Here is a 13,858-nt window from a genome sequence, read left to right as displayed (position 1 = left end):
CTTTACGAAACCTGAATAACAGTAAAGTTGCCGGAAATGATGGCCTACAGTCTGTATTAATAATATATGGCACCGCAATCTCAACAAAATCTCCCGACAAAGTCTTAAGCTAGATTTTGGATACTGAGAATATTCCCACTGACTGAAAGAAAGGGGTCATCCTTAAACTTTAAAAAAAGTAGAACCGTTGACTGCAACAGTTTTTGAGGCATCACCTTTCTGTCCATAGGAAGTAAATTCTATTGTCAAATACTCCTAAACCGTATTCAGTTGAGAATCTACGAGATTTTGAGAGATGAACAGCACGGCTTTTGGCCAAATAGATCTTGAGTTGATGTAATATTCAATATAAGGGTATTAATTGAATAATCGAATGAAGGGCAAATTGAAATATAATTAGCATTTATTGACATTTTATAAGGTTGCGATTCTGTACACAGGGAACTGTTTTGGAGAATATTATATCACTATGGGTTCTGAAAAATATTACTAGTATAATTATTGCTTCATATAATGACCATCTGGGAGCTGTACGAACCGACAATTGAGACTTGACTGAATGGATTCCAGATCTACTCTGGTATACGACAAGATTTTATCCCTTGTCCTGTGCTCTTCATAATGCTCATTGACCACATACTCTGGACATTTCACTTTATTGGACATACAGTTGAATGATATCCGCACCATCTTTGATGGTGATTTTGCTGGTGATATTGTGCTCCTTTCTAATCTAAGGGAAGACTTATAGCAGAACATCACATAGCCTGGAAACACAGCCGGACGAGTTTGACTGGCAATTAGTTCCCAAAAAACTAATTTCACGCAGAACAATGTTAATCAGTGTCAGACCGGCCATTAAGGATTGGTTTTTGATGAGCTATAGATGGTTGCAGAAATTACGTGTCTCGGAAGCCTCATAAGATTTGATGGAAGCCTTGAGCGTGAGATCATTACAGGCATTATGTGGGCAGGCAATGATTTTACTAAACTAAGTAAAATCTGGAAAAGCTCTGCATACTCTCTAAAATTTCAACTCCGACTCCTAAATAGCAATGTTCACTTTTGTACTACTGTGTGGATGTGGTATATGGGCATTGACAAAAGAGCTTGAAAAACAAATGCAAGATTTCGAAAGAATTTGCCTTTGGTGCATTTTGGGTATCCACTGGTCTGTTGGTATCCCGAACAACTTCACACATGAAAAAAAGCAGCTATTGATAGCTGAGAGAATTCGAAGTAGTAGATGGCGGAATCGGGGCTATATGCTCCGCACGGGCGATAGCACGCTCCCTAGGAAGTTTAGTGTTGGGTCCCTCCCGGCATTACAAGTTGTGGACGGCAAAAGAAATGCTGCTTGGCCGATGCCTAGAGAGGTATGCTATATTGACGGGTACACCTTTGCTTCACCTGTGGCCGTAAGCTCTTCAAAGGTTGTCGTAAAGAGGCACTGTCGTCTCCTTGTGCTTGAACCGGCACGGGAGGAACTAAGTAAGCTAAGTAAGTTCCAAAATTTTTAATTTTTAGGCTTTTTCACAATTTCAAGAGCTAGGCTAAGAGATAGTTATGATTACTCAATAGTAATGCCTCCACTAATACAAACCCGCCTATAGCCATTGCCCTTTTCTTCTTTAGTACTTCGAATGAAAGGCGGAGGAATTTCCTGCAGGTGTTATATCGATTACAATGCATCTATTATCTTTTAAAAAGAACTATAGGACACTAGAATATTAACGGAACAAGAAAATTTAAAATCCATTCATATAAATCGATTGATAAGACATTGAAAAGGGCACATTTTTTATTCACATGTAGCTTAATTGTTTGCAAAATCGGTAATCGATAATTTTATAACACAGATAACTTAGCATGACCATACAATTCGCGTTATTATTTTATTACGATTTTAAGGACCTGATGAGAATTTTCTGCGAAACTATGACAATGACGAGAAATAAATGGCCTTCTATGGCCTGTTCTTTCCCTTTGGCTTCTCGTGGCTCTTAGAACTTCCTGATCCGTGGTACTCCATACTCCGTGGATCATCATGGTCCATGGCCCTTCCTGGGTCTTGGTATTCCATCCATCGTCGCTCGTCATGTCCCGTGGCACTCCGTAACCTGGGACAATCCATGGTCTGTGGCTTTCCCTCTCCCCTAAAAAAGACATCTGTATTCCAATTGACCCCCATGGTCCTCCTTGCCACTCATGTCCGTGGACAAAGCCGCCCTTAAAAAATAATGTTTTTTGTTTCAAAACTCCAAAAACTGTAGACTTGAATCAAGGACTTGCCTAGTATTTGACCTGTTTCAAGTATATTGTCAAAATTGTCGCGTAGAAACAAGCTTGAACCAAGGATTTGCCTTACCATTGAGTTATTTTGCAAAAAAATTCCAAGCTTGCTTTCAAAGTTGGAGGCTTGAATCAACGATTTGTCTTATCGTTGGCTTGTTTTAAGCAAATGTTTGAAGTCACGGGCTAGAAAGAAAACTTTAACCATGAAATATTCTATTGCTTTTGCTTGTTTATCAAGCTTGGCTGAGCAGGTTTTTCAAAATTTCAGGCTTGAATCATGGATTTGACTTGCCATTAACATGTTTCAAGTAAATTGTCTTAGCTGGAAACAAGCTTGAACCAACGATGTGCTTTACCATTGGGCGATTTTGATATTTTTTTCCAAGTATGCAATCAAAATTTCAGTCCTAAATCAAGTATTTGTCTTGAAATTGACTCGTTTTGAGGAAATCTTTCAATGTACATATCAGAAACATGCTTTAATCAAGGAATATACCCTAGCTTTTGGTTTTTCTGCGGACTTGTGTCTAGTATGTTTTGAAACTTGCTGGCTTGAATCAAGGACTCTTATTGCCAAATAAATGTCTTAAGTAAATTTTCAAAAATTTACTTGAAAACACTTGAAACACGAAATATACCCAAGCCTTTGTTTATTTAACAAGCATGTCTTTAGCATATTTTTTCAAAATTGCGGGCTTGAATCATGGATTTGCCATATCAGTGATCTGTTTCAAGTATATTGTCAAAATTGCAAGTTAGAAACAAGCTTGAAAAAAGGGCCCTTATTTATGTCAAAAAAAGTTTTGACGACAACGCTTTCTATATGACATTATATGCCCCCAGGGCATAACTTACAACCTTAGCCATGAGGGCTATTTGTTTTTTTTAAATCCCACCTCCTATCCTCTCAGTGGCACTAACAGTAAAAAAAAACTACTTTTAAACATTACAAAAATCTAAATGCCACCTAAACTCTACATTTTACTAAAATTAGCAGCCAAAGAGTGGTCTTCGCATTATTGTACTTCTACTAAAATAACTTTTAATTTTTATTAACAATAAAATAAAATGCTCTCCCGCAGAGAGGACGTCCCCCCTCCACAGGAAGTCCCCACTTGTGGTGGCCATTTACAACAACAGAAAATTTTTTCACAAATTCCAATTCTGCAAAGAAGCCACTACTAAAAAAAAATATAAAAAAATATCCCAATAAAAAAAAATTAAAAAAAAACAACAAAAAACCAAAAAAAACCCTCTTTTACATTATCATTTCAGCTTATTTTTACAACACAAAAAAATAAACACACGAATATTTACGAAAAACATATAAGCTGAAGTGACCACCAAACCCCATTTTTAAACTTCAGTTTTTTTTTCCTTTTTTCCTATTTTTCTTTTTTTTTTCCTTTTTTGGCTGCTAATTAAAAAACACAAATATCAATAAGCCACGAGGGCTATTGGGGGTTGTCATACTCAAAAACATAATTTCCGGAACCTTCAACTACGTTCAACAAAATTGTAATATAAAAATGTTGATTAGAAGTCTTCGGGGCAATGGTGGGTATGGGGGGCATTCGCCCTCCATTCACTTTTGACTATTAATAAGGGTACTAGCCCTCGCAATTCCCAATTGAATGGGACATTTTTGAAGTTTCTACGACAACGCTGGCAAAGACCTAATTTCCAAAACTTTCAACTACGTTGAACAAAATGTCTATCTAAAAATTTTGATTGGATGTGTTTGAGGAAATGGTAGGCTTGAGAAGGGCGTTAGTTGCTCTCCAATAACTTTCAAATATTAAATAGGGCCCTAGCACTTTCAATTTCCAATCGAATGAGCCCTTTTTGAAGTTTCTACGACAGTGTTTTATATAAAACCTTATATACCCCCAGGCCATCACCTACAACCCTTGCGCTGAGGGCTGTGGGGAGAGTATCATCCTCAAAGACATAATTTCTGTACTTTTCAACTACGTTGAACGAAATGGCTGACTCAAAATTTCTGTTGGATATTTCTGGGGAAATGGTGGGCGTGGAAGGGTTGTTAGTTTTCCTCCAATCACTTTTGACAATTAAAAAGGGTACTAGCCCTTCGAAGTTTGCGAAGTTTCTATCACAAACTCTATAAGAACCTTATATGGTCCTAGGGCATAATATACAACCCTTGTCCTGAGGGGTGGGGGGGGGGGTTGATAATCCTTAAAGACAAAATATCCAGACCTTTCAACTACGTTGACAAAATGCCTGTCACAAAAATTTGATTGGATGTGTGTGGGAAAATAATTGGCGTGAAAGGGGGTTAGGTTCTCTGCAATCAGTTTCGGCTAGCCTATTTAAAAAGGGCACTATCCCTTTCAATTTCCAATCGAATGAGCCTTTTTTGAAGTTTCTACAACAACATTTTTTATAAAAAAAACATATATGCCCCCAGGGCAAAACTTACAACCTTAGCCCTGAGAGCTCTGGGGAGAGTGTCATCCTCAAAGACCTAATTTTCGAAACTTTCATCTACGTTGGACAAAATGGCTATTTCAAAATTTTGATTGGATGTGTTTGGGGAAATGGTGAGCTTGAAAGGGGGCTAGTTGCCCTCCAGTCTCTTTCCAATACTAAAAAAGCTCTAGCCTTTTCAATTTCCAATCGAATGAGCCATTATTGAAGTCTCTACGAAAACGCTTTCGATTCAAACCTTATATGTCCCCAGCGTATAACTTGCAACCCTTGCCCTACCCCTTTCTACCCCTTTCAATTTCAAATCAAATGAGCCCTTTTTGAAGTATATTCAACAACTCTTTCTTTAAGAACCTGATATACCCCCAGGCCATAACTTACAACCCTTGCCGTGAGTGCTAGGGGGGGGGGGGGGCTCAACCAAAAAGACCTAATTTCCAAAAATTTCAACAACGTTGAAAGAAATGGCTATCTCAAAATTCTTATTATATGTTTTTGGGGAAATGTGGGCGTGAGAGGGGTATTAGTTGCCCTCCAATTACTGTCGACTATTAAAAAGGCCACTAGCCATTTCAATTTCCAATCCAATAAGCCCTTTTTGAAGTTTCTACGACAAAACTTTCTATAAAAAACCTTATATGACCTCAGGGCATAACTTACAACCCTTGCCCTGATGTCTGTGGGGGGGGGGGGAGGGGTTGTCATCCTTAAAGACTCAATTTCTCAAAATGTCAACTACGTTGAACAAAATGGCTATTTAAAACTTTTGATTGGATATGTTTGGGGAAAAATAGGCGTGAGAGGGGGGTTAGCTGACCTCCAATCACTTTTGACTATTAAAATGGCCACTAGCCATTTGAATTTCCAATCTAATGCACCCTTTTTCAAGTTTCTACGACAAAGCTTTCAATAAAAATCTTATATCCCCAAGGGCATGACTTGTAACCCTTTCCCTGAGGGCTCTGAGGGGGTTATCATCCTCAAAGACCTAATTTTCAGAACTTTCAACTACGTTGAACAAGATAGGTATCTCAAAATTTTGATTGGATGTGTTTGGATAAATGTTGGGCACGAGAGGGGGTTAGTTGCCCTCCAATCATTTTCGAATATTAAAAGGGCACTAGCCATTTAAATTTCCAATCGAATGAGTCCTTTTGAAGTTTCTACAACAACTCTTTCCATGAAAATATTACTTTCCCCAAGGGTATAACTTATAGCCCTTGCCCTGAAAGCTGTGGGAGGGGGGTTTTATTCTCAAAGACCTAGTTTCCAGAACTTTCAGCTACGTTGAACAAAATGGCTATCTCAAAATTTTGATTTGATGTGTTTGGGGAAAAGGTATGCATGAGAGGGGTGTTAGCTGCCCTCCAGTCAGTTTCGACTATTAAAAAGGGCACTAACTCTTTGCATTTCCTATTCGAATTAGTCTTTTTTTAAGTTTTCTACGACAAAGCTTTCTTTTGAAACCTTATATGCCCCCAGGGCATAACGTACAACCCTTGCCCTGAAGGCTGTGGGGGGAGTGTCTTCCTCAAAACAAAATTTTTACCTGAAATCAAATACGCTGAACAAAATGGCTATCTCAAAATTTTTATTGCATGCGTTTGGGGAAATGGTGGGCATGGAATGGGTGTTAGCTGCCTTCCAATCACTTTCGACTATTAGAAAGGGCACTAGCCCTTTCAATTTACAATTGAATGCGTCATTTTCGAAGTTTCTACGACACCTCCTTGAATACAAAGTGCCCTGGTATGGAAGAAAACAAAAATAAATAATACGTTGTGCAAACATCGTTCTTTACTTAGACACTGCGATTGCGCTGCTTATGATAATCTATGATAATTGCATCAAAATACATCAATTAATGTAAACCAAATACGGTACCTACTTTGTGTTTGGGCATTTAAGTTGTCTTGTGGTTTCAAGTTTCGAATTCTTAAATATAAAACCGACTAAAGAAACATTTATTTTCTTAAATTAATACAATTATTTATATACATATATATAATTTTTTTGTCTATATTCGACCAATTTCCTCCAAATTTATGTATAAATATGGTGTGCAGCATCAGTATTGGTTTGTTCTGATGGTCAAAAATTTGCGTTTTTATTTAAGATATATTATTGTCAAATTAATACTATTAATATAGTGCTTACCTTTTATTAGCCTCCATAAAATAATCAAGCTTTTTACTTGAAACCTGGTTTATATTGCAAATGGTTACAGCAGGAAAGCTAATTTCACTTATGTGAATTAACTGCTCACCAAACGCCACTATTAATGGGGAATTTTGCCACTGAACATATACACGGTAAATGAAGTATATAGACAGGCCCATGGTCATCATACAAAACCAAGTCCAAGCCAATCTAAAAAATATTTGACTTAAACAGCTTGCCAAATAAATAGCAGAGGTAGCTATTAAGGAGAAATTTTGCAACCGATATAGATACAGCAAGTGGAGTAACTAGACAAACCCTTAGTAATTACATAAAACCAGGGTTAACCAAAACCAAAATAGACAAAAATTATTTTAACAGCTTTCAAGCAGAGTAGAAGAGGATTTTATCTTATAAAAATATAAATCTGAAATATGAATTTGATCAATAAAAGGCAAAGTCAAAGCAGGGTTTAGGCAATGAAGACACAAAATTAAATTTAAAAATTTAATGAGAATTAAAATTAGAAGGCAATAATTTCAAAGCTCATATTGAGATGGTGAAATTTTTCGAAAAAACTAAGAAATAACTGACAAAAAATATTGTATAAACATGGATAACCACCACTATAAACAGCCACCACTATACATACGGCACACTCCTACGTCAGCATGATTCCCGCACTTCTCGGAAATCATATACGAGAGGCCGGTGGGCGGGACTTAAAAGCCTCCATCAAATTTAAAATCATTTTTTTAAATGCAAGTTCAGGTGTTTTGCGCGAGCATCACATACAAACAAGAATGCAGACGCTATACCCAGACTTGCATAATTTTGAGGGTGTGTTTTCGGATTAAGGGTAGGTGAAATTTTAATAGGATGGAGGATTATAATGAGAATGGGAGTGGGTTGGTAGTTTTGTTTCTAGAAAAATTAGAGCTTAATACTACTAAATTTAAAAAGGAATTTGTTTCAAGAGGCGGAAGTGGGAAGGGGATGCAAAATGTAATGGTATTTTAAAAGGGTGTAGAGGTCTACAACGATTCAATTTCGACACAGGCTTGGAGTGTTTCAAATATTTCGTTCTTGTAGTGGGTCACAAACCCGAAAGAGATGCCGCTAGTAAGACATTGTTGGACGATTGGGCAATGAATGGCGGTGGGGAGTGTGCTGAATTTCCAAAAGTAGATTTTAATTGTTTAAATAGGCAATATCCAGTTACACCTAAGGGGATTGATATTTTTGAAAGGGCTAATGAACATTTGAAAGTTGGGTTACAGCTTTACAGTTTGATGACGAATACGAAGAAGGGGAACTTAGTGATAAAAAAGGGGTAATATATTTGTAAGGGCACCGTTCATTGAATCAGTAAAGCACTGGGTATGGTTTCTCTACCAACCTGCCAAATATTCTGAATCAATTGGACATTTCTTTCCTATCCCTCATATTAGCAAGGTTTTAAGTAAGGGTAAAGGGATCGAAAGGGGTACTTGCTACTGTTCCCCAATTTATTTATCAAGATTTAGTACTGAATTGAAATTAAATCATCATTTGAGACACTGCAAGCGTCATGGGTACCGGTCTCTGGAAATTGATTCAGGTGACAATGTTACCTTGCGGTTCAAAAGCTTTACGAACACGCTGTTGCAGAGCAACAACATATCATTGGACATTGAAGCTGCGCGCAGGGATGCGTCGGATCCCTCAAATTTGAATAATGTGAAAAAGTATGAAGCCATTGAGACCTCTTTTGCGCATGGACGGAGAGATTCAAGTAATACCATACAATTGGTAGATTTTTTTAGACATAGGCGAGGTTTGTGTTGGCACAGTAGTGGTGAACTTATTAAAACAGCAAATGAGGCAATTTCACGGCTGCGCCATACACATTATTCAATGTATATATCACCAGAAGACGAGTTGGCCATTGAAAATAAGAAAATATGTTGGGTTTGTAAGAAGGAAACTAATTAGGGGAATGCGAAAGCCCGGGACCATGATCATTTATGGCAGGATATTCCATCAAGGGGAAGTAACTTTCGGGGGATTGTGCATAAATTGTGTAATTTAGATGTTACACAACAATAATTTTTACCGGTTTAAATGCACAATTCCAGCTATTATTTGATATTCATATTACCAGAGTTGGCATGATTGCAGAAAGGTGAAGTTTTAATGGCGCATGGGTAGATAGTTTTTTTCATATAACATCATACCAAAATCTTCTGAGAAGTTGCTAGTCTTAGAATTTAAATGGGAAGCAATGGATAATGGTAAAGTGCACTTGAACAAAATCCGTTTCCTTGATTACTTTAGTTTTTTCTCCAAATCTCTAAGTTAACTCATTCAAATACAGAAAAGCGACGATTTTAATAGTTTCTCCCTCCTCAAACAGCACTTTCCAGATGAGGAACTGTATGATTTATAAACGTGTAAGAGCACATGCCAGCACGAGTACTACAGCTCCGCCTCGAAGCTAAGTGAGTAAAAATTGTAGCTCATTGCAGAGTTTTATTATTCACTTGGCGATGGTCAATGCACCACTGTGGAATATGAATTTTCCAGGAGGGTTTGGACAAAGGGAGGGGGTGAATATGTGTTGGATTATTGTAAATTGTACCTGACAAGTGATGTACTGACTTTGTTGGATATTGTCTGTAAAAAAACGGACAAAATTCATGGAGAATTTGGGTTGGATTTGGGGTATTATTTTTTCACTCCTCATCTGGTAATGGATTTAATTCTTAAAATCAGTGAAGCAGAAATAGGTCTGACTTTCGACGTCGATTAGCACCTGTTTGTGGAAAGATCCGTGAGGGGAGGGTATGTTTTCCACGGGGATCGTATCCTTGAAACCGAGCCGACTGGACAACGCACCGGTGAAAAGTCGAACACCGTTTTCTTGAATATGAATTCCCTCTATTATTCAGCAATGTCTCACTTTTATTTGCCATGTGGGAATTACCAATGGCTTGACGATCCTTCTGCTCCAGATTTACCCAACATTCAAACTGTTGAGGAAAATGGACGACAAGGATAGTTTGTCGAAGTTGACCGTGGAATACCTCTGGAACTTCATGACTCGGTAAAGGACTTGTTTTCCCTTGCATAAATAGACCGGTGCCTAAGGTCTCTTTGAGTCCCTATATTTTAAATTAGTAGAAAATAAAGGTATGCATTGGACACCTTCAAAACAAAAGCTTATAGCCGACCATCAGCCGAAATGGAATATTGTTGTACACCACATTCTTTTTCGGTGGATGCTTGCTAACGGTTTCAATGTCACAAAGATTCATAGAGCCTTCCAATTTGATCAAAAGGCTTATATGAAGACGCTTGTTGACACTTTTGTCAATAAGCACTCTCAAGCGATAACAAAGGTCAAAAAGAGATCTTTAAACTCATTTTAAATTTTGCCTTTGGTGAGATGTGGGAGCGTGTGCGTGACAAGAGTCGTTTTAACGTTGTGACTGACCCAAAAGAATGTGCCCGAATCATTACGGATATATACTTCACATCATTCACGATCAGAGACTGCAATATGGTCTGTTTAGATAGAAAAAACAGAAATATATTATTTTAAATAAAAACATTGGATTTGGGTTATTATTTAGATAATTTCCGAGACCACACTGCCTTTTCATGACGATAAAATAAAAGTTCAAAATAGGGATAAAATCCTTTTTAATAGACAGGGTATAATAAATTTCAAAAAATACCAGATATTTCGGTCACTGTATATTTGACCGAAATATCTGGTATTTTTTCTGAAATTTATTATACACTGTCTATTAAAAAGGATTTAATCCTTATTTTGAACTTTTATTTTATGGTTATTACTTTTCCACTCCTCATCTGGTGATTGATTTAATTCTTAAAATTAGTGAAGCTGAAATAGGTCTGATTACTGACGTGGACCAACATCTGCTTGTAGAAAGATCCATGAGGGGATGGTATGTTTTCCACGGGGATCGTATCCTTGAAACTAACCCGACTGGACAACTCACCAATGAAAATCCGAACGTCGTTTTCTTGGATATGAATTCCCTTTATCCGTCGGCAATGTCTCACTTTTATTTGCCATGTGGGAATTGCTAATAGCTTGACAATCTTTCTGCTCCAGATTTACCCAACATTCAAACTGTTGAGGAAAATGGACGACAAGGATAGTTTGTCGAAGTTGACCGTGGAATACCTCTGGAACTTCATTACTCGGTAAAAGACTTGTTTTCCCTTTCATAAATAGACCGAAGCCTAGGGACTCTTTGAGTCCCTACATTTTATAATTAGCAGAAAATAAAGTTATGCATTGGACACTTTCAAATCAAAAGCTTATCGCCGACCATCAGCCGAAACGGAATATTGTTGTACACCACGTTCTTTTGTGGTGGATGCTTGCTAACGGTTTCAATGTCACAAATATTCATAGAGCCTTCTAATTTGATCAAAAGGCTTATATGAAGACGCTTGTTGACACTTTTGTCAATAAACACTCTCAAGTGATAACAAAGGTCAAAAGCGATCTTTAAACTCATTTTTAATTTTAGCTTTGGTGAGATGTGGGAGCGTGTGCGGGACAGGAGTCGTTGTAACGTTTTGACTGACCCAAAAGAATGTGCCCGAATCATTGCGGATCCAAACTTTACATCATTCACGATCAGAGACTCCAATATGATCCGAAAGATAGAAAAAAGAGAAATATAGTTTTAAATAAAAACATTGCCACTGGAAGTGCCATTTTAGAAATTTCGAAAAAACTTATGTTGGAGTTTTCTTACAATATGTGTAAACGCCAATGGATTGAACAAGTTCAAGTGTGTTACGGGGATACAGATTCATTATTGTTGAAAGTTAAAACTATAATTTGTTATTCGATTTGGAAAATGGAGAGTACATTAGCTCTCGGCTGGATTATTCAAACTGGGATGAGTCCCTCTATCCGGAGCTGGTGAAACGCCATTCCCAAAATCAATTGTTGGAATTAAAATCTAAGACAGAGAGCAACTTGGTATCACACGATTTGTTTCGCGGTCCGAAGGTGTACTGCATGGAAACGCACAATGAGATTACCAAAAAAGTCTACAAAAGAGCCATCATACTATGTAAAGGATAATTTCAACATTAGTGTTTAAAGGAACTGTGTAGAAAATATTTTAGTTCCAAGAGCGAGTGTCATGGCCATTCGCTCTTTCAAATATAAAAACTATACAGTTCGGGTGGGAAAAATTTCATGTCCACCATATCAGACAAATTCTATGAACTCAAGGGTGATGTTAAAGTACTACCGTATGGCCACTATCTTGCATCAGATCGAGTTGAATGTGTAAATTATAGGAGTCAACTCGGTCTGGAGAAAGCTCTATAGTTGTGGGGAGGTGGCCATCTCTGGGGGGAGGAGGGCCCTTTTTTCCGTTTCCAGCTCAGCACTGCCCTTTTTTCTCAGTGTATTGAATTAAAAAAAAGTTTTTTTTTATAAAAAAAAAAATAAAAAAAAATTCGTCGCTGAAAGTGGTAATTTTCAACTGTTTAGTTTTTATATTCGTTATTTAAAGTATTTAGCTTTACTTTTTATCACCCTGCCGGACCCTTGCCCTTCCCGGGCCTCGTTAGAGCCCGCCATGGCACCTTCTACCGTATCCTCCAGAGGAGCGTCTGACCCTCCGAGTGGCATGTTCAAGTGTTTATTTAAAAATTCAAGTGTTTATTACACATGTGTTTATATACACATTTGAAATAAAGAAACCAAGTGTATTTTATTTTGCTATGACTATTTATTCAACAGATTGAGGTTAGGTTAGTTACATTTTGACATTGGAGGAGTATGTATCACTTTAAAACACCATTCAGATCCCTTCTCTGCGGACCCTACATATCAAGCAAGATAATACTTTTAATGAAAATAATTCAGAATCGTGATAAATTGTTTTTAGAGAACCCGAAAAATATCTATTATTATAGAATCTTATGACAAAATAAAGAAAATTGATCCAAACATATAATTCATATAAGGACTTTACATGTTTACTAGTATTTCGCCAAACTCGTGGTTGATTATTGACAATTTAGATGTATCTATTGAAGAATAATAGTCGGAAATGTTACAATTATTCACGGTCCGGTCCCATCACGAAACAATTTCTGTAACAATTGTGTTCCATAATCTTTTTCATCAGAGTAAATATATGGGAACACTTGCGTTGAATTGTACGTACTATGTCAGCAATATAGATTTTTGCGATTCAAGTTCTCTTTTAACCCAGAGCAAACAAATCTACCCTGGCGAACCTGAATTTTTACTTTTCGCATATTATCAAGCAACTAATAAACCTTATGGATACATATTATTAGACCTGAATAAAAGAAATCAATCAAAAACCTGAATCAAACACAACCCGAAAAGTTGCGTTTAGTCACTGATATTTTCAGTAGTGAAATTACTGTATATCCACCCGTGAATAATAAAAAAAGTCATTAGTCGCAATCATGACATTGAAGAAGCTACACGAACATCGGAATTTATTTTCCATGCCAGCCAATGCAAAACAGCGACTTAGAAAAGCAATACTCAAGCATGGTGTTGACAAAGAATTTATTAGACTCTGGTCGGAACTTTGTTTAAATTTAACCGAAGGTAATGTTCAACTGTCATATCGGGTTAAGCAAAGGACAAAGCAACATTGATCATTTGTACGTGCTCTAGCTTGCAAAAGGAAAGCAAATTGTAAAAAAAGGTCTTATTCCAGCAGGTGAAAATTTCTTTTCATTGTTACTACCGATAATCGTCGGACTTGTAAAACACCCTTCTCTAGAAATGGCTAAAACCTATAAATTGACACCAAATGAACTTGCTCTTTCACCCAGAGAGCAGTTTAAGACAATCTTGATAAATTTATCAACAGTGAAACAATTGCCAAAGATTAAAAAATAATTTTGTTTCAAAATACCCTTCGTC

At 37.1% G+C, this 13,858-nt stretch overlaps 1 protein-coding gene across 1 annotated transcript in view; it reads right to left on the bottom strand.

Moving 5' to 3' along the window:
- The window catches only part of LOC148942299 (pickpocket protein 28-like), a 332,270-nt gene that overhangs the window by 298,556 nt on the left and 19,856 nt on the right, over positions 1 to 13,858 (bottom strand). The window contains exon 2 of the mRNA XM_089103282.1: positions 6,904 to 7,116. Coding sequence (XP_088959408.1) covers positions 6,904 to 7,116 — 213 coding nt within the window. The remainder of the gene's footprint in view (positions 1 to 6,903; positions 7,117 to 13,858) is intronic.

Source organism: Artemia sp. Qi Xiang Cuo, chromosome 17 (genome assembly GCF_049724085.1).
Source record: "Artemia sp. Qi Xiang Cuo chromosome 17, ASM4972408v1, whole genome shotgun sequence".
Taxonomy (NCBI): Eukaryota; Metazoa; Arthropoda; class Branchiopoda; order Anostraca; family Artemiidae; genus Artemia; species Artemia sp. Qi Xiang Cuo.
Note: the sequence above shows the minus strand (reverse complement) of the source record. Positions and strands in the feature narration are given on the sequence as shown.